This window comes from Schistocerca gregaria, chromosome 4 (assembly GCF_023897955.1).
Source record: "Schistocerca gregaria isolate iqSchGreg1 chromosome 4, iqSchGreg1.2, whole genome shotgun sequence".
Lineage (NCBI taxonomy): Eukaryota > Metazoa > Arthropoda > Insecta > Orthoptera > Acrididae > Schistocerca > Schistocerca gregaria.
The window spans coordinates 354619505-354643689 of record NC_064923.1 but is presented as its reverse complement, the minus strand read 5'-3'; the positions used below and the strand labels follow the sequence as shown (position 1 = coordinate 354643689).

General features: G+C 42.0%; 1 protein-coding gene across 1 annotated transcript in view; it reads left to right on the top strand.

The window, feature by feature from the left end:
- The window catches only part of LOC126267730 (methyl farnesoate epoxidase-like), a 374659-nt gene that overhangs the window by 277035 nt on the left and 73439 nt on the right, over nucleotides 1-24185 (top strand). The window contains exons 5-7 of the mRNA XM_049973032.1: nucleotides 6723-6843; nucleotides 16101-16281; nucleotides 20466-20583. Coding sequence (XP_049828989.1) covers nucleotides 6723-6843; nucleotides 16101-16281; nucleotides 20466-20583 — 420 coding nt within the window. The remainder of the gene's footprint in view (nucleotides 1-6722; nucleotides 6844-16100; nucleotides 16282-20465; nucleotides 20584-24185) is intronic.

The window sequence follows — 24185 nt, the reverse complement described above, 5'->3', positions numbered from 1 at the left end:
TTTAATTAACGATCACCATTAGTATTACGGAAAAAAGGGGTGTAACAGATGAGATTTCTGCAGTTCTGAGTGAAGCCTTATGCGCTCAAAACTGCGGCATCGCGTGCGTTCATTACCTTGTCGGTGTCTAAGCAGCGTCAGGGCGGCAGCGGCCGGCGCAGCAGCCATCCAGCCCGCCGTCTCGGAACCAACTCTCCACTAACTTCTCCTTACCACAATTTACCGAAGTTAGTTTAAAAAAAACTATCTGGCTATGTTTTCATCTGACCAATCAGGGTCTCAATGTTAACCTTAAGCTCCGCCTATAAAAATTCTGTCTATACAATGGGAAACGTTATACTTTTTTCGTGGTGGGGCAATGATTTTAAAGTTTCCAACGTAACAGAGACGCTAAAAAGTCTCACGCTAAAACCTGCAGCTAGTGTGGTCCTTTTAGCGTTATCGTGAGATCTATACTGCTCTTCTGGAGGGCTCTATCTTTTAACATGGGCTGGGGAGTGATCCTAATGTAACAGACACGCGAAAAAGTCTCACGCTAAAACTTGCGGGTGGTAGTGGCCCTTTTTGTGTTATCGTAAGATCTATACTGCTTTTCTGGAGGGCTCTAGCTTTTAACATGGGCTGGGGGTTGTCCTTGACATACCTGAGACGCTAAAAAGCCTGACGCTAAAACATGCGGGTTGTATAGTTGTACAGGTAGGCTCGTGGCGTGGGTGCCCAGCCCCTCCCCACGGTTCTGCTCTCGGCTTCTGTCCTCGTTTCTCCCCTCGGAACTGCGTCTGCCTCACGGTGGGAAGGTACGACATACATTTAGGCATTCTGGTGTTAGTCTGTGGTATTCAATTTGCTCACTCGTTACTCGTATTACATTGGTTAATTTAATGTCACAATTTATTCGGAGCTATGTGACATACTACTGGATTTGCTTATCACGTCAGGGTTTTCATGTAAGGTGTTGGATTTGCCTGACACCTTACAACAGTGACAGCCTCTCCAGCCTCTGAGAGCCTGGTACGGCCAGAATTTGGTTACTGGGAGATAAGCGCAGAACTACAGGCATGGCTGGCACACCTGCCGATCTCCAGCCCTCTCCCTGCCTTGGTGGCTGGAGCTCCTGGCACTCCTGCAGATGGCAGATGGCTCACGCTTGGTGATCACATGTGTATGCAATGGGAAGGTTTTTTTGCCAGATATATTTACTGTAAGGTGGAAACGCTGTGGTGGCGGAGCGTAGGGCAGCATCTGAAAGAGGGTGCTATGGTGTTCTCAAAAATTAGTGTATACAAGATCTCAGATATATTTGTCACTGTGATTTATTTGTGGCTGAATGTAATTACTAGATTTGCAAAATGTATGTGTGTGATTCTGAAATATTAAAAATACGTTTTATTATGAAGAAGATTCACTGTGAGTGTTACGAGTGATGTATTTGACTTCGGATAACCCTCCCTGCAACAGTGTCTCTCATTTAAATTGGAACTGACGAGAAGCAGAAGGATACTATACCCACTACATTCGATATCTCATGATGGAACAGAGCGAGCTGAGTTCATGGTTTACTAATTCGGCATTAGACAATAGGTACACAGTATGTTGAGGAGGGATGAAAACCCCAGTATGAATATTTGAACATTTTGGTTCATGCAGGTGTTCAGACAAACAGGAAGTAAGCGCTAGAGTTAGAGAGACAGACAGACAGTAAGTGGACAGACAGGAAGTGGGTCTAAAATTTCCTGGTCAATGGAATGCCACCACTGCGAAAACAAAGGAGGATCTCTCAGATGAGTAGGCATGTGTGTTCCCTCAGACTGGTATCAGAGCACATAGCTAATGTCAGGTAACGGCTCAGCCCCCCCCCCCCCCCAAACAGTGGTTTCGCTGCACATGATGTGATCTCGCATTTGGTGCAGTAGTGGACTGTGTGGTCCCGAATAGCAGCTCCTCTGCAATCTCAGTGCAGCGGTGTGGAGGACTGGCAGTGAGTGGAGGAGAGCGCTTGTGTTATCATTTAATCACATGTTACAAATTTATAGAGAGTTTCACATTGGTGCTGCAAATTAATAGTCAGTCAATAAATTTGATGAAATAGTGGATTTTTATTTGTCAGAGTTGAAGGATGTAGGGTAGAGTGCTATATTTATTTATTTTAGGGATGCATCAGCCACCCGATCATAATTTAAAACAGTAGGGGCTCATAAATCCACCATCAGTTCCATTAATGCCTGTCAAAGTTGTGTTCATGCTGAGATAAGTGAGAGTGGGAGGACTGCAAAACACTCATGCCTGGGAAAAGGAAGGAGGATGGATACTGGGAAGCATTAATGCTGGGGGAAGGGGGTGGGGAGTAGTGGAGCATATATCCAGGTAAAGAATATGCAAACTGATTTTTATAAATCAACAATATGTCCTCTGCAATGTAACTGGCATTGATCTGAATTTCTTGTCATGTGATCCCTCTTTCCAGCAGCACAGCACAGACTGGGTCTTTTTTCCCCACTAATTCTCAGGTGGAAGGAGGGTGAGGGAAGTGGGGCTGGGGAGGAGGAAGTGTTGGACAGGAGGGCTGGGGGGGTGGGGGTTCCTAGGGTGGAGAAATGTTGCCCAGAAGTGAGCTGAGGAGGGGTGAAAAAAAGTGCCCCAGTATCGGCACACTTTTACCAGAGGGGCAGGGGATAGGGAGGGGGAAGGGGAGGGGTGGGCTGTTATAAATTAACTATCATAGCAATAGGTTATGGGAGGGGGAATAATTTGCCGCTGACTGTGTGCTTGCTCCTTAACGTATGCAACCCATACAACAGAAGGCACATCAGCTGTGCTCCACTACTAATTTGTAATGAGGACAAATGGTTTCCCAATTCGGTATAACTGCAGGGAATTTCGAGTTTGGCATTCACACAACAACAAGGAACACCATTCGAATATCTTCGTCAGAAAGGGTTTTCACACACACACACACACACACACACACAACACACACACACACACACACACGCATACACATTCGCACTTCAGTACTGTTAAGCAGAATAACTCAAAAACAATACTATTTTGTGTCTATACTAATAATACAGTGCGTAATTTTACGTTCAACTCAACCGTTCTTACACCAGCTTATCAGGTTACTTTTATTATTTTCTGGCACCAGACTATGAATTATGTGAAATTGTAAAATATCGTATGCAGGTCTTCCTCCGAAGGTCGACAGCTTTGCAGTACACCACATACTGTTCATCATAGGTGTAGTTAAAAATCAGCGCTGTATCGAAAATATGACGCTGCTTGTTTCACATTTGATTTAATGCATAAAAAAACAGCACCGCCGTCTCCACCAGCATCGGCACTAGTATCGTCATCTCCGAAACAACGTAGGACCGCAACACCACCGCACGCAGATCGTCAAATAAACGACTGTAGGTTAAACTTAGGCAAAAAAAATGGCACCATCTTTTGTTTATTTCTTCTTCTATTGTTACAGATCAGCTAAGCATCACTTTTCAGCTACTACGTTAGCTTGAGCTTTCTTTAGTACACCTTCTGTTCACTTTCTTGTTTCCTCTCTTGCGCTGTCCAATTTCTTCCCAGAATTTTTGGAACAGATTTGGCTTGGATACTGACCCATCTATTAATGTATTTTTTGTTTTGTTTCGAATTTCCTGCATATTTAAGCCGATTTGCACTATGCTACGCCAGATGGGTTTTCATTTAAATTTTTCAAAATGCTGTACTTTCTTGTCAGTCTGCTACGACTTATTCTTTGGATATGCCGACATAACATTAGTTGTTTTTTCCTAATTTCTTATGTTTTTTTCCTACACAATTACGTTCTTCTGTATTACTTCTTAATTTAAACATGACTACTGTCGTTGTGCCCAATCACCTCCAGTACGACATTGCCATGAGCAGCGGTGCTCCTGCATCTCCTTCCCCTACACCTATTCCCTGAGTATAGGACTATTTCTACAGGGTGTTACAAAAAGGTACGGCCAGACTTTCAGGAAACATTCGTCACACACATATAAAGAAAAGATGTTATGTGGACTTGTGTCCGGAAACGCTTAATTTCCATGTTGAAGCTCATTTTAGTTTCGTCAGTATGTACTGTACTTCCTCGATTCGCCGCCAGTTGGCCCAATTGAAGGAAGATAATGTTGACTTCGGTGCTCGTGTTGACATGCGACTCATTGCTCTACAGTACGTTTGGGCACGCATTGTTTGTGATGTCTTGATTGGGCCCCATGTTCTTCCACCTACGGCCAGCCGTGGTTCTAGGCGCTGCAGTCCGGAACCGCAGGACTGCTACGGTCGCAGGTTCGTATCCTGCCTCGTGAATGGATGTGTGTGATGTCCTTAGGTTAGTTAGGTTTAAGTAGTTCTAAGTTCTATGGGACTGATGACCTAAGAGTTTAAGTCCCTTAGTGCTCAGAGCCATTTGAACCATTCTTCCACCTACGCTCAATGGAGCACGTTATCGTGATTTCATATGTGATACTCTACCTGTGCTGCTAGAACATGTGCCTTAATAGTACGACACAACATGTGCTTCATGCACGATGGAGCTCCTGCACATTTCAGTCGAAGTGTTCGTACGCTTCTCAACAACAGATTCGGTGACCTATAGATTGGTAGAGGCGGACCAATTCCATGGCCTCCACGCTCTCCCGGCCTCAACTCTCTTGACTTTCATTTATGGGGGCATTTTAAAGCTCTTGTCTACGCAACCCCGGTGCCAAATGTACGAAATCTTCGTGCTCGTAATTTTGACGGCTGTGATACAATACGCCATTCTCCAGGGCTGCATCAGCGCAGCAGGGATTCCATGCGACGGAGGGTGGATGCATGTATCCTCACTAACGGAGGACATTTTGAACATTTCATGTAACAAAGTGTTTGAAGTCACGTTGGTACGTTCTGTTGCTGTGTGTTTCCATTCCATGATTAATGTGATTTGAGGAGAAGTAATAAAATAAGCTCTAACATGGAAAGTAAGCGTTTCCGGACACATGTCCACCTAACATATTTTCTTTCTTTGTGTGTGAGGAATATTTACTGAAAGTTTGGCCGTACCTTTTTGTAATACCCTGTATACTGTCGTTCTACTTCTTAATATCTGTCTTTATCACTGATTTCTTTGTTTCCTTTTATTGAACTTAAAATGAGTGTTTCTGATGCTAAAGAGCATTCTGGCCCATTAACTGTCTGGTAAAGATAAATTTTAGAAAACAATTTTTTATTACTAACATCTCATTTTTACTGAAATGCCAAGTCCAGGTTTCGTATTCTTGCCGAAATAGATCATTTATCCCCTCTTTTAGGCTGAATCATTTCTCCTAGACACTTTATTTAATTCTTTAATGTTGTAATATCTTCTAATTAAATTGTAATCCTATGGCTGAATAGTGGAAACAGCTGTTACCAGACCACGCCTGAATGAGAATGAAATAATAATAAATAAAAAAGTGCTATGCTAGCAATCAGTCTTTCCATGCTATCTGAGAACGCAACAATAAAAAGAACTATATGCAATAAACCCGAGAGTGTCTTGTAGAATATGCAAATGCAGTTCTCGAAATTACCCAGATGAAAGAGAAGGAATGTTAGGTTTCACCTTCCTTCAACAAGGGGATAAGTGAGACTGGACAGCCAGTCCGCTGTGGCCGAGAGGTTCTAGGCGCTTAAGTCCGGAACCGCGCTGCTGCTGCGATCGCAGGTTCGAATACTACCTTGGGCGTGGATGTGTGTGATGTCTTTAGGTTAGTTAGGTTTAAGTAGTTCTAAGTCTAGGGGACTGGTGACGTCAGATGTTAAGTCCTATAGTGCTTAGAGCCATTTGAGACTGGACACAGCCCTCATGGACAAATATGATGTAATATATTGATCGTAAACTTGTCGCTTAATCATCCTACTATTCGCCTGAAATGATTTAGAAAAATTATAATGGAAAATCTAAACAAAACTGGTCGGTCGATGTACATAACCCACCTAAACCAGTGCTCTCACTCCTAAGTACTTGTTGAAATCAAATTCTCACCGTTGCTTCGCATTACGTTAGAGAGATTTTTGATAAAATAACATAGCAGCGTCGTCAAAAGGAAACAGTTTGTTGGCAAACGAAAGATCTCAAAGATGATAGTTCACTGTATCCTGAGCTACGAAACTCGCAGAAATTATTAACAGCCGGCCGCTGTGGTCTCGCGGTTCTAGGCGCGCAGTCCAGAACCGTGCGACTGCTACGGTCGCGGGTTCGAATCCTGCCTCGGGCATGGATATGTGTGATGTGTTTAGATTAGTTAGGTTTTAGTAGTTCTAAGTTCTAGGGGACTGATGACCACAGCAGTTGAGTCCCATAGTGCTCAGAGCCATTTATTATTAACAAGGCCGAATCGTTATACCTAACAGGAAAAAATATTTTCATTAAATTTCTGAAAGATATTTTATTCTTGCTCTTATTGGTATGGATGCTGTGTACTCGGAGACAACTATTTATTCTGTGCTAACACAAAAGTTTTCTGAGTATCGTACCATCATACCACGTCATAATGTAAAAAAAAAAAAAAGAAAAAGGTATGCTGGAGAAACAAACGTTTCGACACTCTTCTGGTTTCTCCCGCATACTATTTCACATTATGATGCGGTACGATACTCAGAAAACTTTTATGATAAGTGACTCTGTCCACAAAATCTTATGCAATTATATTTAACAAAAATCCTTTACTTTTTTCCAGAAACTTATCGAAGACCACAAGGCTGCATATTTTCCAGGGAAGAAGAGAGATCTCATAGACGCATATTTGTATGAAATTGCAAAAGCAGAAGATGCCCAAGATGATAACACAACATTCACGGGTAAGTAATGTTTTATAAACCCTCGTCTCCAGTTTTGGAAAGGCCTCGTCGCTACTGCAGTGAAGACCAAGTTGCCACAGTATTTGCTGGCCGAGTCTGTGAGTTCGTTAAACGGTTTTTGGTGCAGTACACCGCGAAGACAATTTCTCCTTGCCACTATTACACAGTTATGCCCTAGGGGTAGGTAACAAGATAGGAGATCGAAGGTTTTACAACACTCCAACAAATTAGTAATAAAGTCACACTAATGAGTTGAATATTGAAGGCGCCAACACTCTTTGTAATATAATACAAAAAAGCCCTCAATGGCTAAGTGCAAGTGATCGTAAGTAAATTTCACAGTACATAGCAAATGCAGTTAAAACAACTGTTTGTTCAATTCTAAGAATTCAGTAAACGAAGTTCCCTGTCTGAGTCAGCCCTGGACGATGATCTATAACGATGTGGGCGAGAGCTGCTCTGTCTACCAAGTAGGCTCCGTACGTTGTCCTCCGGTCATTGGTGGATTATAGTCGGCAACTGACCGAGACGAAGACGATATCTTCGTCTATGTCACTGGCACCAGGTATCATCTTTGGGCCTGTGGTGCTTTTGGCCTCGTTGTGTCTTGTTCCGACGACGCAGCATAATGCGCAATAAAAGTTATATCACACCTCTACTTAAAATATGATTGATTAGGGGTGTTGGATGTTACACATCCCTGCTGGATTTTGCGCCTGCGGCTATAAGTGTCTTCAGAGTCTTTAAACAGTCTCCGAAGTTCCCTCTTCTATGCGGACATTGAAAATTACAAACATTATAATTTTCTAAAATGTGCATTACCACAATTAGATACAAACATTCCTTTATTAAGTGTGAATGATTCGTAAAAGAAAACTCTGTTTTCATCAAAAGGTTTACTAGAGAAACTCATGAGGGCCAGGCGTCCTCCACTGGCCTCATGAACCATCCGAATTTAAAAGCACGGAAAATGTCTGTGACCATTTGGAACAGTCTGTGTAACGTAGCAATCAGCCTCACTGCAGTTTGATAGCTCTACGGAATCTTACATGTTTAACAAGCCAAAACGCTTCTATATTCAAAGAAATTTTATTACGATGTTATTTCTTAGGGGTATAAGCTTATTTCGGCTCCATGGCCATTATCAAGCTCAAAACATATGGAGTCACTAGTGATGTCTCTGTATTTATTTGTAACTAATAACAGTTTTATGTACGTCTATCGCTGTCTAATACCTTGTACTGCTGAGTTTCTAAGGTGTAGCGCAGGCGAAATTATAGAGATGTAATCTCTCAGCACTGAAATTTGTTACTGAACAGTATTCGTTAAGATGTGTTAAATGTTCTTGGTAAGTTTCACAGCTTCATTTGGCAATTATGTCACCTATTTTGTGTGGTTTTATAATTAGCTTGTTCGACTATGGAGTTGTGTATGGTAGTAGTAAATCTTTGCAAATGTTCGTTGCTGTCGTCTTTGCCTGTTTTATCCGTTGTCATGTTCTGTGATTTCAGTAAAGTTGTGAATATCATTTTTATATTTTTAGTCAGTTGTTCGTTAAAATTTTGTTGGGTTATTTACGTGTGTTTATGTAGATTTATATTTATTCTAAAAGATTCATTACTGGTCCCTTCGGTGTTACGAGCAGGATTTTCATCGCCTGTCCGACCTGGTTTACATTGTAATTAGTAAGAAAAATTATGTATGAGGTAAACCAGATCGAAAATACGATGCAGATTCTGCACACAACACCAAAGGGCTCAAAAGTGGATGTTTTAGAAGAAATAGAAATCGAGATAAACACACACAAAAACACACACAAAATTTTTAACGGACAAATCTAGTTATGGCATAAAAATTATATTCACAACTTTACTGAAACTACTGAACACGGTAACGGATAAAATATTCCCAAATAATTTATTACTACCACACATAACTCCGTAGATGGAAAAGATAATTATGTAACCACATAAAACGTTGACTTAGTTGCCAAATCAAGCTGCTAAACTTACTAAAAATGTTAAATACGTCTTAACTAATATTGCTCAGCAACAAATTCCTGCTGAGACATTACATATCTACAATTTCTTCTGCCCTAAAACGACATAGTACAGAATGCTTTACTAATTCGTTTCGTTTTTATCACGTTGAGCGAATATCTCTCGTGTTTTCTTCCCCCTTCTCGGTTTGTATAACATCTTTCACTAACTAGATAATCTTGTTAATTGTTTGGTAATGAGTTTTATCATTCTTTTCTTGCAATGGCGACCCTCTGGCGCTTACGTATCTCTAACTGTCTAACACCTTCTCGTCTATGTGGCATTCTGTCGGTAGCGCCAACAGAGGGCGCTGATTATTTCCTGCAGTGTGCCTCTTCCGCTCTTTGTTTTTGTCGTTTTTGTATTATTCTGTGTACTCCGTAAGCTGGGTATTACTTACGCCTTTGTATTTTCATCCATAATTCGCCACTAGAGCGTATCATAATGATTATCGCTTAACTTTTTCCTTTTTAACAATCCAACTTTTGCCGTGTCTTAATTTATTGCATTTTGTTACTGTAATGACTTTTGCACGTGGTAAGCGTACTACAGACTTTAGCGATTGTATTTTTCTTTTTACTGTTTATCGTATAATTACATTATTGAAGAATACGTGTACACGTACAGTAGCGACATCTGGTGAGCATGCGAGACAAATATTTTGCGGCTACTAAACGGCAGTTTGTTTTGCACTGCTGACGAGATGCCCATAGTATATACCGTAATTTATACATGTGTGGCGATGCTGGCTCTGATTTGCTGTTCAGCATTTTACGATGCCACTATGGCTCCAGTACATTAGACCATGGTTTTTTATATAAAACAGGTGTGCCTCGTCATATTTAAAACGCATAACTTTCACATGTATTTCAGTAATACTCGACGGGACGTTTAATACTAATCTCCTCCTTTCGTCGACCTGCGCGAACCGTAACGTTCGTCGATCGGACTGTAGTGACTTCAGATGGATTTGGTGACACTCTTTCTCGATGAACTGAGACTAAGTAGAGGCGGTGTTGCACGGCAGTAGCAAGATGTCTCCAGGCAGTGGCTAGTACTTTGTCCGGTGCGTTGTTTTGCAAAGCGGAGAAAAAGAGTTCTGCTATCCATAATAAAAGTAAATATTTCAGCTGTTCTCAAGAGAGGGTCTAAAAATTTGTTAAAAGCAAACAAAACCATCTTAAACAAGCGAGTCATTGTTACAAATCAAACGACTACTTTTTTTATACAGGATCAGTACATTTTATAATTTAATTGACAAACAAGTTGAAACAATTTGTATGGATATTCTAATTTGTGTTAGTTCACTGTGAATGTGTGGTCCTCAGCTTTCTGTGTTTGCAATATGTCAGTGACTGACCTGCAGTGGAGTGATTCTCTAGAAGAAAGAGTCGAAAGGAAAGAAGCGAGTTGTAACATGACACACTGGCCAGCCTCCTCACACTGGCCTGAGACGAGTTCGCATCATGGCTGCTCTGATGTTGATCATGCCTCGATCCTCGCGTCTTCAGTTTTGTGTTCGTCAACACACTTCGTCTGGAGACACACTGATTAATTACCAAAGCAGACAGTGCTAAAATAGCAATAATAATGATTTTTTAAAAAAATGTAAGTGATTTATCATTAATTGTGCAATCAGCTGATTTCAGGAGTAATTTATCACATTACATACTGCTGATCTAAACCGCTCAATATGAGACGGCACCATAAAGCCAGTACCAGATTTTTAATAATTATTTTTTTGAAACCTTCATTAAATACAATCAAGACACCCATAGATATGAACTTAGGGGTTACAGTTACATACAGCCAAATCTTGGATAGTAACGCTATATCTACTTAGTATCAAAATTAAGATGAACCATAATATAAATTACAGCCAATAGCCCCTCGTGGGGTTACACACTCTCTTTACATCTGGCCGAGGGAGCCTACCATGGCGACTCAACCAGCCCCTCGCAAAACCACTACAATCCAAAGTTACGTTTAAAATTGGCCACTACTACAACAGATAACTCCACCGTCAGATACACACAAATATCGTCTTAAACAGTACTACAACCGAAGCTTTCAGCGATCACATGGATGCAGCTTCCGAACGGTGAAGGAGAAACGGAGATATATAGTGCAGATTCATATTGTTTTGAAATGTTGTAGCTCCTCCATTGAGAACGAACTGAACGTTTATCACGGCAGAACGTTATACACTCAAACACCAAAGAATATGATACAGGTATGCGTATTCAAATACAGAGATTTGTAAACAGGCAGAATAACAGCGCTGAGGTCGGCAACGCCTATATAAGACAAGTGTCTGGTGCAGTTGCTAGATAGGTTAGTGCTGCTACAGTGGCAGGTTATCAAGATTTAAGTTAGTTTGAACGTGGTGTTATAGTCGGCACACAATCGATGGGACACAACATCTCCAAGGTAGCGATCAAGTGGGAATGTACGACCATTTCACGAGTGTACCGCGAATATCAGGAAACCGGTAAAACATCATGTAGTGTTGGCAAAAGAGCTAACACCGTGTTACTAGTGGAGGCCGAAATGCATGTGTTTTAGCTCACGCAGGCTGGCGTGAGGAGGGAAGAAATATACTGACGTGAGGTCTGGAACATGACAAGGAATTAGAATTCAGAAAGCGGACGTAATTAGTTTGATACTTAACTTTAATCCATTAATGATGAACGCCACTCTTGACGGTACATGATTCACAATATCAATATCAATAGTAAATGAATATGGCGCCTTGCTAGGTCGTAGCAAATGACGTAGCTGAAGGCTATGCTAAACTGTCGTCTCTGCAAATGAGAGCGTATGTGGTCAGTGAGCCATCGCTAGCAAAGTCGGCTGGACAACTGGGGCGAGTGCTCGGTCTGCAATCACTGATAGTGGCGACATTCGGGTCCAACGTATACTAACGGACCGCGGCCGATTTAAAGGCTACTACCTAGCAAGTGTGTGTCTGGCGGTGACACCACACATCAAGTCTGCCACATCGCTGCGGCCGGAAGAAGAACCTGCAAGAACGAGGCCAACGACGACTGAAGAGAACCCTCCCATGTGACAGAAGTGCAACCCTTCCGCAAATTGCTCCAGATTTCAGTGTTGGGCCATCTATAAGTATCAGCGTGCGAACCATGTAATGAAACATAATCGATATGAGCTTTTGGAGCCAAAAGCCTACTCGTGTATCCTTGATGACTGCACGAATCAAAGGTTTACGCCTCGCCTGTGCCTGTCAACACCGACACTGAATTGTTAAAGACTGGGAAAACATGTTGCCTGGTCGGACGAGTCTCGTTTCATTTAGTATCGAGCGGATGGACGTGTACGGGTATAGAGACAACTTCACGAATATATGAATCCTGCATGTCGGTAGGGGACTATTCAAGCTGATGGAAACTCTGTAACGGTGTTAGGCGTGTGCAATTGGAGTGATACGGAACACCTGATACTTACAGATACGACTCTGACAGGTGACACGTACGTAAGCATCCTGTCTGATCACATGCATCGATTCATGTCCATTGTGCGTTCCGACGGAATTCGGCAATTCTAGCATGACAATGTGACACCCCACACGCCCAAAATAACTACAGAGGAACACTATTCTGGGTTTAAACACTTCCGCTGGCCACCAGACTCTATAGACATGAACATTATTGAGTATATCTGGGATGCCTTGCAATGTGTTGTTCAGGAGAGATCTGCACCGCCTCGTACTCTTATGGATTTATGGACAGCCGAGCAGGATTCATGGTGTCAGTTCCCGCCGGCACTACTTCAGATATTAGCTGAGTCCATGCCACGTCGTGTTGTGGCACTTCTGCGTGTTCGCGGAGGGCTTACACGATATTAGGCACATGTATCACTTTCTTTGGCTCTTGAGTGTAATTCAAATGCAACTGTCGCCTCGAGCCACACAACACGTGTTGGAACCTTCCGACAAACGAGAAAATATTCGCATCCGAGAACGTGTCACTTATTCAGTTTTGGTTCACCATACGTTTGCTCGCTGTGCCACAGATTCCGTATCGGCGACGAAATTATCTCGCGGCAGCCCACCTTTCAGAAACCACGTACCCTGCGCCCTTTTGGTAGACCAGAGAAATGCTCTATAACAATCGGCAAAGATAACAGAGCTTTAATAGATCTACTTATAAATTCGTACGACTCAGATACCTTTGGTTTTTCCTTTTTCTTTTCAATTTCTCGTTAAAACCTCTTTAAAATGGACGATGGCCAAGAGGAAAATGGTGTCATGGAGAATAGTTAATGAAGAACAGTTAGAGGGCAATTGCATCGAGACAGACTGTACGCATTTGTCTCCTCACGTTCAATTTGGTCTCTAGGCGTCCATTATGATCAGTAGTACAAACACCTCAGCAGCTAGTGCACGATTAAGCTGGGCAAAGGAGAACTTGGAACTAAATGCGGATCAATGGAATCACGTTCTCTTCACCAATGACCGCAGGTTTTTTCTTACACCTGATGGTCGTCGTAGAAGAGTGTGGAGGCGCGAAGGTACCAGTGCGTGTAGTCCCAGGGGTTAAGCGGGGGAGGGGGGGGTCTGGGTCACTGGGTCAGTATGTTTTGGACCGGTACCAAGTACAAATTTCGGACGCTTCTCGTCGCAATCGAGGCGAATTTGGAGGCTGGAGACAGCCCAGTGTTTCGTTTTCCACGACGGCAGTTCGCCGTTATACAGCACCCACCTCATAACTAAAGTCCTTTGGGACCAGGAATCAGCTGGATGGAATGGTCTACGGCATACCAAACTTCACCCGTGCATTGTGTGCGGCCCAGCTTGTCACTCGGCTTTGCGCGGTCCTTCCCGGAAGTACCCAAACAGCGCAACATTTCATTTAGCATTGCGGTGCGGCATTTTGTGTTCAGCACAAATCTCAGAGCGGCAGAATCGTACTGTCAGCGCTGTTTACCGTTCGCTATTTGTTTGTGTTATGAAGGACGTTTACAGGTCTAGTGGCTATTTGCACAAAGAGGGGCAGTCTAGCGAGCTATCGTCACAATCCTTTCAAATGAATGGGAATAACAGAAGAAAGGGATGAGAATTCTCAATTAGCATAAGCGACGGGTACTGCTTATTTGCTGCGAAGCGACATGACAGTAACACGCAGAGAGAATTTGAACTTTAAACTTTCAGAGGACAATGAAAGAGAAAAAAATTATTACCATCGACAAACGAGATTAAGTGTCCTGTACATCAAAAAGCACTTTGTGCTAAATGTGCAAGCATACAACACTTTCAGAAATTGGTGATATGAACAGTAAAATTTCTGAAGTCACACCCATTATTCCATTTTCAGTTGCCACAATTTTCAGTGAAAAGGAACGAAGAGTGTGGGGACTTCATATACTACTTCAAACTGCGTTGGTTAAGTCAAAGGGCTTGCCTGGAACGATGTTTCGATTTAAATCCCGCTATTGCTCAGTTTACGAAAACCCGCCAAGTTAGTCAAGAGCGCTAATGCGCTGTTTTTTTGGACTGAGGTAGGCGCGCCGGCCCCGGATTGAATCCGCCCCGACGAGGGCAGGTGTGCCAGGCAGCCAGAATGTGGTTTTTAGGCGGTTTTCCACATCCCACTAAGTGAATACAGGGCTGGTTCCTACGACCTGCTTCAGTTCCACGACTCACAGACGTTTGGAAAATATTCACACTATTTCACGATTTACACCAGGTGTAGACAGCAGGGTACACTGATTCTGTTGCGGGGGTAAGGGGTGATGACAAGAAGGGCATCTGGCCACCCCTTCGAATTAACCATGTCAAATCTGACTGTAACAATGCCGACCCTGTTTAAACTGCGGGACCAAGGACAAGCGAAAGAAGACTGCTCAATTTATGAAGGAAAAAGGAGTGCAGGAACGAAAATTAGAACATCCGCAATTAGAACTTCGTATTTTAAGTGGAATTAACTGCACACTGCCCACAGTAAGACAATGCAAAGCAACTTCTTTCTGATTTGATAAGGATGCATTTAAAAAGAAAATCGCATTGTAGAAGTTATTCATCCTGACAAAGACAATCAAATTCCATAAGCTAAATGGCGTTAAAGAAAGCGCGTGCTCTGAAGAACTCGCTGTGACTCTACAAAAATTAGAACGACAGTTCCATGGAGCTTTGAGGACACTGTCAACCTTACGTCTGTTTTCGGCGTGTTTTAGAGTCCATTTGCCGTTTCAATTGGAAGCGCCCCTATGCATGTGCAGATGTAACTGACTGAACTGCAAGGTAATTCTAGTCTTAATTACAAATCATTTGACGTTAAAACTGGGTCCAGGACATCTTCATTGCTTTTCTCAGGAGGATTTTCCAAGACTTCATAATGAAGTTGCAAAAGCGCTGCAGCATTTCGATCGACATATTTGTGTGAAAGAGCTATTTCCGGCACTAAATAAAGTCACGGTTACGTGGCAAACTGACTGCGAAAGTCTGTGAGATTGTCAGCTTTTGTCCATAAGCTGTTTGTACCAGATAAAAATTATATTACGTCTTCAGCACTCAAAACTAATTAATTTACACTGAAAGCTTGTTTTGTTAGTGATCTGTGTTGTCGAGAAATGTGAAACATAAGGCCAAGTCACATGCAGTACGACTGTACTGCCTTTTCAATGCGGCGCGGTTTCTGCTTTACCATCTGTCCCGTCCTCCTCCACGGCCGAGCGTTGGGGGGACCGTTACGCAAGGCTGAGCGCTTTGGCACTTGGACTCGGGCATTGCCTACGAGCTGATATCCCTGCCACACCTGTTCCACGGTATTTGCTGACATGAATCCGACTGAGCATGCTTGGAAGAAGTTGAAACTATCAGTGCATAGTCGTGGGAATCTTACTCGGGAGGCTGCCATCGAAAACTGAAATAGGCTTCAGCTGCAACTATCGTGTACTGTGAGCCAAAGTGGATCAAACCATTGTGCAGTGTGTGGTGTGCAGCAACATACCATTGAATGTTATCCACATGAAGATTTTGATTTCACATATGTGCAGTTTCCAAGAGACTGCCTTTACTTTTGTTACTAATTTGTTTTTATTTGTTTTATTTTCATAAAGCCTATTCTTTCATTCCCTGCTCCTCTTGAATCTAATTCCAAATGTTCTCACAGGTACGCCGGTGCTACAAGACTTTTCTTGGGAATTTTATTCAGATAAGCTCTTCGCGACCAGTTTGCTGTAGTGTTCTTTATTTTCCAGAGGATCAGCTTCTCATGGTGTTATACGACATGTTAGTTGCTGGCTTGGAAGAAACAAGCAGCGCTCTTCAATTTGCTTTTCTTATGATGTTACGGCATCCCGATGTCCAAGAACGAGTGCACAATGAGATAAAAGAAGCGGTTGGTACTGACAGACCTCCAACACTCGAAGACAAAGACAGGTATTTAGATAAACTTTTTACCATTAAACGTATAGGAGAAAATTGATGAGACTTGAAATCTAGAATTTGTAATTTTGTGACATATCTAACCCACAAACCGTCATTTCGAGAAATGATTTGAGGTTTACCATTATCTGGACAGCATAGACTGTTTATAATATTAATTTTGAAACGTCGTCTCGTTTTTCAGTTCTCTACAATTTCTTTGTTGTGTACTTTGCTTTACCTGTACAGTTATTAATTTTTAAAAAAATTATTCCCATACTCTAATGGCATCTCAGTTTTCTGTCATCTACCATTAGTACCACGATTGTCCTCCTTGTTTAGTATTAGACGGGTGACATTTCATAGGTTTTTTCAACTTGGGGAACAAGTCGAAGTCTGCTGGTTTCATGTCCCGGCTGTACGGCCGAAAGGGGGATGCGGCAACACGTCCCACACGTTTTCGCTCTGTTTTCGGGCTACAACATTGCCGCTACGAGGGCGAGCATTGTCGTATAGAATGAGTGGCTCGAGCAGCTGAGGTGTGGGTTCTGTGCATTTTTCTGCGTAGCTTCTGCATGAAGTTAGGATAATACACTGCTGCAACACTTGTTCCACTTGGGATTCTATCTTTCATGATGAATCCTTGGTGATCATCACTTGCTTTGACTCTGTAGATCTCTACTCATTGGACTGTTATTTCAACTCCGGTTCAAAGTTTCTAGTCTGGGTTTCATCAATATGTACAATTCGACACCAGAATCCTTTACTTTCACGGACGAATCGTTGTCTGAGCGTGGTTCCAGTGTACAGACGTTTCTGCTTCTTTTCAGCAGTGAAACTGTGTGGGGCCCAACTCGCTGGAATTTTTATCTTCTTCAAATCATTTGTCATCATACGAAATACTCATGTTGGGGGATTTGCCGTGGCTTCAGATACTTCCTCACAAATCACATTGCAATCTCTTTCCTGAGCATCTGCCACAAGTTTCACAATTCATTCATCTGTTTGCGTTTTTGGCATTCCTAATCTTGTATTATCATCTATGCACGTACGACCACCACGAAAACGATTAACCCAACGTGAAATTGTACTACGGTCCGCTCTAAATACGCCAAAAACTTCACTTAACGCACTGTCGATTTCTGTTGGGTATCAGCCACGTAAAGTTTCTGTCTTGATGTACGACCTCTGATTGTCAACAGACACAGTACCCGAGGCTCCTGCAGGGTCTACCTCTACCTCTTGGCAATTTTATGTTAAAGTACAAAGCGAAAAAACAAAAGCACATGCTTCTTCCGCAACCTCCCGACTACATGTGACGTACTTTACACTGTTGTTACATCAAACAATCCACAGTAATACCAACATGTGCATTACTTATGAAATGTCCCTAGTAATTACTGACTCCACAGGTTTCTTGCATACTCATATATTACAATGCCATACTTCTATTTTGATCAACTTCTGAAAGTGAAATAACTAAAATTCTTATTTTTCTTCTTGATTCTCCATCTTACAACCTTGGGTATAACTAAAGCTGCTGACAACTATCTGTACATCTAATTAAAATATTTATTCGAGGACGGTAGGTTTGTAGTAGACACCGTGTGGCATAAAAGAACGACGAATAAAGAAGAAATACACTATCTTTAAAAAAAAATCACTATCATGAGGAATATTTCCTGATCTGAGCCACAATACTAAGGCTTGAAATTTTGTATTAACACTGTACGATGGACCGGCACTCGAACCTGGAACGTTTGTCTTTTGCGGGCGAGTGCGCTGCCAACTTTCTGTTTATTCTTCTTTTTTTATATGGGCCGCCCATCTCCCCTTTTAGCCCATAAATTCACTCACCTTCTTTGCCTTCTACGCTTCTTCGTTGTTTTATTGTTTCATTATTTAATAATATAATACTTGAAAATATCTCCTTCTGTGGAACTAAAAGACCTACATTTCTTAAGACACACTTGTAATTGCTATTCTTAAAAAGGATATTCTACTTGAAATTAAAACTCGTTTCGTATGAACAAATATATCCTGGCATCTCTGCAGTTGCGGGTTGCTGTACACCAAGGAAAAGATAAAAGTGAAGTTAATAATTCTAGAGAACGGCAAAAACTTCCAAAACTTCTTCTTGAAGGCGGAGATTTTTTAGTCCGTGAAACGCAACTTGCTATAGGAAAGTCAAATAGTTTCTTCCTAAGCGGAAAGGTTTTGCTCAACGAAAGAAAGATCGTGTTCACTACCTAAGGATCCGACATTTCTTAATCTTGTTCTTTTTTTCTTTTATGTAAAGGAAACCTGTGTTCAGTCGCATGGGCCAGTATGGCAGTTCAGGGCTCAGAAATCGGTCAAAATTGTGTTTGTGTTTCGTGCAATGTAACAGTTTGTGTGCTCCACTGTCAGGTAATACCACTACCTTCTTCTTCTTATGTCTTCAGGCATCAGGTTGGTAAGCAGCAGTTTTTCATGCATTTCTGGCTTCGGCCTCCCCCTTGAGAGCTGTACAGGTGGTGTAGCTGGTATCCTCAAGATCCGGTTGATGTATTCTAGTCCCGGTCCGATTCTTGTATTTTTGCCTTCTACTGTCTCTTCAATGATACTTTTAATGATACCATAACGTCTCAACAGATGACCGACCCGTGTGTTCCTTCTGTGTCTGATGAACTTCAGAAGACAAGGCTTGGGTTCCTCCGCTCTCTGGAGCCCCTCTTCGTTTGATGTTTTGTCTACGCAGGAAATCTTGAGCATTCTACAGTACCACCACATCTCGAAGGCTGTTATTTTATGTTTTTCTCTGCTTCTTATGTGTCCCTGTTACACTTCCGTACAGCAGCATACTCCAAACAAAGGTCTTTATGAGGTTTTTCTTGAGATGTTCGTCTATGCTGCTGGATGTGAAAAGGTTTTTTCTCATGTTAAAAGCAGCATTTGCCTGAGGCATTAGACCTTCCGTCTGATTTAATTTCACTCCCTCTCTGTTCCACCATGTTTTCTTTTTATTCTTGTCCAGTCCTAAAGTTTTCTCTGCTGTTTTAATTATTTTGTATATGCAGTTCTTGCCAATCACCTTTTTTGTTGTCTCAATTTTGTCTCTACATTTTTCTATATTTTGCTTCGTAATATTAACTGTAGTGGAGTTGTATCTGATTATATTCTTGTCTGTACTTTTTTATATGGGAAAAATCGTATTTGGATGTTATAGTGATAATGATCTGAATTAAATTCCCCAGTTCTGATTACTTTAATATTCATGATTTCCATGATATTCCTTCAGATATGGATATCTGATCCAGTTGAAATTCTCTTAGGTTGGAGATGGAGATGTTCAATTTTTGACTGTTCTGGACAGGTTGCAAAAATGTGTCGAGATTAGTTTTAACTGTAACATTTTACATATATTAATCAGTTTTTCGCCATTACTATTTGTTCTCATATGTGCTAGATATTCGCCTACAGCATTCTGAAATTTCTGTACTTTCCCAACATGCACATTGAAGCCGCTGGGAATTATTGTAACATTTTTTTAGGTCTGTTGGAGATTTCAGATCTAAAAGACCCCAAAACTGATTTAGTTTGTGCAAATTTCTTCTGTTATCATAATTAACAGGTGCATGACAATTTATAAAGATATAGCTTTTATTCTTGCAATTAATTGTTAATATAGAGATTCTTTCTGATTTCAACGTTAATTGTTATACTCCCTACAAACTTTACTGGTCCCTTATTTTACAACAGATTATCCTCACTAAGATCGAGCTATAGTTCTACTACAAGTCATTTCTGTACCCATGCAACGATCGCAAGTAGAAACTGTGATGTGATCTTCTTCGATGAAGCAGTATCGAGAGCTGTGAATCGAATATTTCAGGCTCCGATTTTGCATCTTTCGAGTTGGCGATTTGGTGGCATGATCAATAAACATCTTAACAACACTTTGTTCTTCCGAGGCGTAGCACTCAAATGGTTATACGACATGCGATATTTAGTCATCCTGAGTTAGAAATACTTTTATTTGCTTGTTTGAAAGTACTACTCTACCAATGCATTCTTTTTCAATAGTGTAGTTGAATATAACTATTAGATAAATAACTTAGTCAGTGACCTTTATCACATGTTTTGATGCACCTCCCATAAAAATTAAGTCTGAGAATTCATAGCAGTAATATAATGGCAAAAACTTTCATTATTTTTAGGTTGGTTTACACCAGAGCTGCCCTAATGGAATCACAGAGAATGTGTTACGTGTTACCAACACGTGGATTTCGGCGGGTTCTCGAAGACACCACGCTACACGGCTATAGACTCCCAGTGGTTTGTACATTTAATCTGTAACAACTACCAAAACCTACATCAGCCACTAATTACTTTGTCTTAATAACTATTCTTACCAAATACAATGTCGTTAGTTGATATACTAACCTTGAAAGGATATATCAGTAGTTTTTGTGCCAGTATTGTTTGGTTTACGTATATAGTAAGACAGCGTAGCATGAGCCAGCTTACAAGGACACAGGTTGTCAAGCTCGATTTTTTATAAAAGCCGCCATTGGTGATGATTCCCCTCCTCCCCCCTCCCCTCTCGCTTGCCATACTTACCAATTTTGTTTCCAAAACTGTACTTCCTGATCACTCTGTTTTTGCATCTATGACTAACTGAAATCCAATATATTTCCATTCTACACTGTCAAGTTCCCCTGGGGTGTCCTGGTAACTGATCAAAAATGAAACTGTGTTTTTCTAACCAAATTACTATATTTACAGGACGGCACTGACCCGGATATCCACACCCCTAATAATTACTTTGCCTATAAAATACCACAGCGATGCCTATATCCGCATGTATACCTGGGAATATCTGCTCTAAAAATTAGTTTAAAGGACAGTATTAGTGCCATGATACAATCCCACTATATTGTTGTTCTCTAACGTGGGATGAGTTACTTGCTCTTTGTAAGCAGCTGGTAATGACATTGACTATTGTCATGTGATTGGAAGCTGCTACGAATGGGTGAGTTGGAAGGAGTATCAGAAGTCATGTACCAGAGATACCAAAGATACCTCAGATTATATCCTCTCCTGTGAATGATGTCTTCTCTACGGAAAATATCGGATCTACCACTATTTGTCCATCTGATTGTGAGTGGCTTGTCAGTGAACTCCTGTAGAGGGGAGACTGGAGACCAGGGAGAACTTAGAATTTTACATCAATTCCCTTAAGCAACAAATTCGAGGCACTGTCTTCCATTGAAACAGAAACTAAGCCAGTGAGACTCACTTCATCTATTGGCGAAACGCTGTAACCTGAGCCAAGGGGAGGGAAACATAAAAGGGTAGAGCTCTAATAATCTTTGGCAGTTAAAAACATGTCAGACATAATGCTACCACTTAGAGAACTATCAGCAAGAGATGTGAAATAACGTCACGTACACTCAGTATACCTACCTGTGGATGTTATTCGGCAAGCTGAAGAGTTATTTCTGCAGCTGGCAGTCGGCGTTCGTTGGTGGAAACGATGCCTGTCGTCTGGATTCTGATGTCTAACTTAGATCGTTCCAGCAGAGAAGGCTAGAATACCAACTTTGTTCGCAGACTTTCAGTGAATCTCACAATCTTCAACATTGTTCCCAGAACTGATAATGGCCCCCATGTTCTGAGTTGCATGGAAGGTTTAATCCAGTCCGTGTGAAGGTTGTGTGACAAGCTAGGCTGCTACTTCCTAGACTTGCCCCGTACCGTTGAGAAATGTAGGGTTCCCCTGAGTGGTTCGGGTTCCACTACACACCAGAGGCTGCTACCCAGGTAGACGAAAGAGTGTACCTGAATATGTGTTGGATGCACAAGAGCTTTTCAGTGTAGCAGACTCTCCACTCAGTCCACACAATACACTGAAGCGCCACAGAAACTGGTATAGGCACACGCATTCAAATACAGAGACAGGTATAAAAGCAGAATATGTAGCTGTTGTCGGCAAAGCCTACATCAGATAAATGTATGGCGCAGTCGTTAAATCGGTTACTGCTGCTCCAATGATAGGTTGCCAACATTTAAGTGAGTTTGAACGTGAGATTATAGTCGGTGCACGAGCGATGGGACACAACATCTCCGAGGTAAATATGATGTGGGGATATTCCCGAATGACCATTTCACGAGTGTGCAGCGAATATCACGAATCCGATAAAACATCAAATCTCCGACATTGTTGCGTGCGGAAAAAGATTCTGCAAGGGCAGGACGAACGACGATTGAAGAGAATCGTTCAAAGTCACAGAAGTGCAATCCTTCCACAAACTACTGCAGGTGTCAATGCTGCGCCATCAACAAGTGTCAGCGTGCGAACCATTCAATGAAACATCATCGATATGGGCTTTTGGAACCGAAGGCCCACTCATTTACCGTTGATGCTGCACGAAACAAGGCTTTACGTGGGCCCGTCAACACCGACATTGGACTGTTGATGACTGGAAACATGTTGCCTGGTCGGACGAGTCCAGTTTCAAAATCTATCGAGCAGATACACGTGGACGGTTATGGATACAACCTCATGAATCCATGGGCCCTGCAAGTCAGCAGGGGACTGTTCAAGCTGGTGGAGGCTCTGTAATAGTGTGGGGCGTTTGCAGTTGGAGTGATATGGAACCCTTGATACGTCTAGATACGACTCTCACAGGTGATACTTACTTAAGCATCCTGTCTGATCACCTGCGTCCATCCATGTCCATTGTGCAATTCGACGGACTTGGATAATTCCCAGCAGGACAATCCGACACCCCACACATCCAGAATTGCTACAGAATGACTCCAGGAACACAATTCTGAGCTTAAACACGTCCGCTGGTGACCAGTGTTCCCAGACATGAACATTATTGATCATATCTGGGATTCCTTGAAATTTTCTGTTCAGGAGAGCTTTCCACCCCCTCGTACTCTTGCGGATTTGTGGGCAGCCCTGCAGGACTCATGGTGTCACTTCCCTCCAGCCCTCCAGCCGAGTCCACGCCACGTCTTGTTGTGGCACTTCCGCGTGTTCGCGGGGGCTCTACAGGATATTAGGCAGGTGTACCAGTTTCTTTGGCTCTGCAGTGTAAGAACTGTAAGAGACCCAGAAGTATCAGCGTAAGATCAAGAGTAACGCTCCTCTCATAAACGGGTCTGAGCACTAGGGACTTAACTTTTGAGGTCATCAGTCGCCTAGAGCTTAGAACTAATGAAACCTAACTATCCTAAGGACATCATACACATCCATACCCGAGGCAGGATTCGAAATTGCGACCGTAGCTGTCGCCCGGCTCCAGAAGGCAGCGCCTAGAACCGCACGGCTACTCCGACTCCTCTCAGGGTAGAGTATTAAAATCCTAGTGCTTAACTGCTGAATCATTCGCAACAAAGTGCCAGATTTTGAAACATTCCTAAAAACGGTTGAAGCTCAGATAATACTAGTTACAGAAATCTAATTGAAACCTGAAAGTGACAGCAGTGAGATTTGTGGGAAAGCGTATATCAATGGGACAGACTTCTAGGGAAGAAAGGTTTATGTTTGTTTTAGTAGATAAGAAACTCAAACCCACAAAAACAGAAATGCAAATTGCATGTGAGAATGTTTTGGCAAGATTCAGACTTGTCTGTGGGTATACACTTGTAAGTGGATCCTTCTCTCGACCGCCAGACTCGCTCTCCTGATTTATTCATAAATTATAAAGAGAACCTCAATACATTAGTACCTAAATTCCTCAAGCACCCTGTAATAATTTGCAGTAGACTCATCATTCAGCAATCATTTGGGATCATTACTGAATTTTTAATGGTGGACATGACAATACATCCTGCTAAACATTATTAAATACCTTGTTTGTAAACCACCTGTTCCAGGTAGTTTATAACCGCTCTCTGGTTAAAACACAGTGTGTCCATAATTA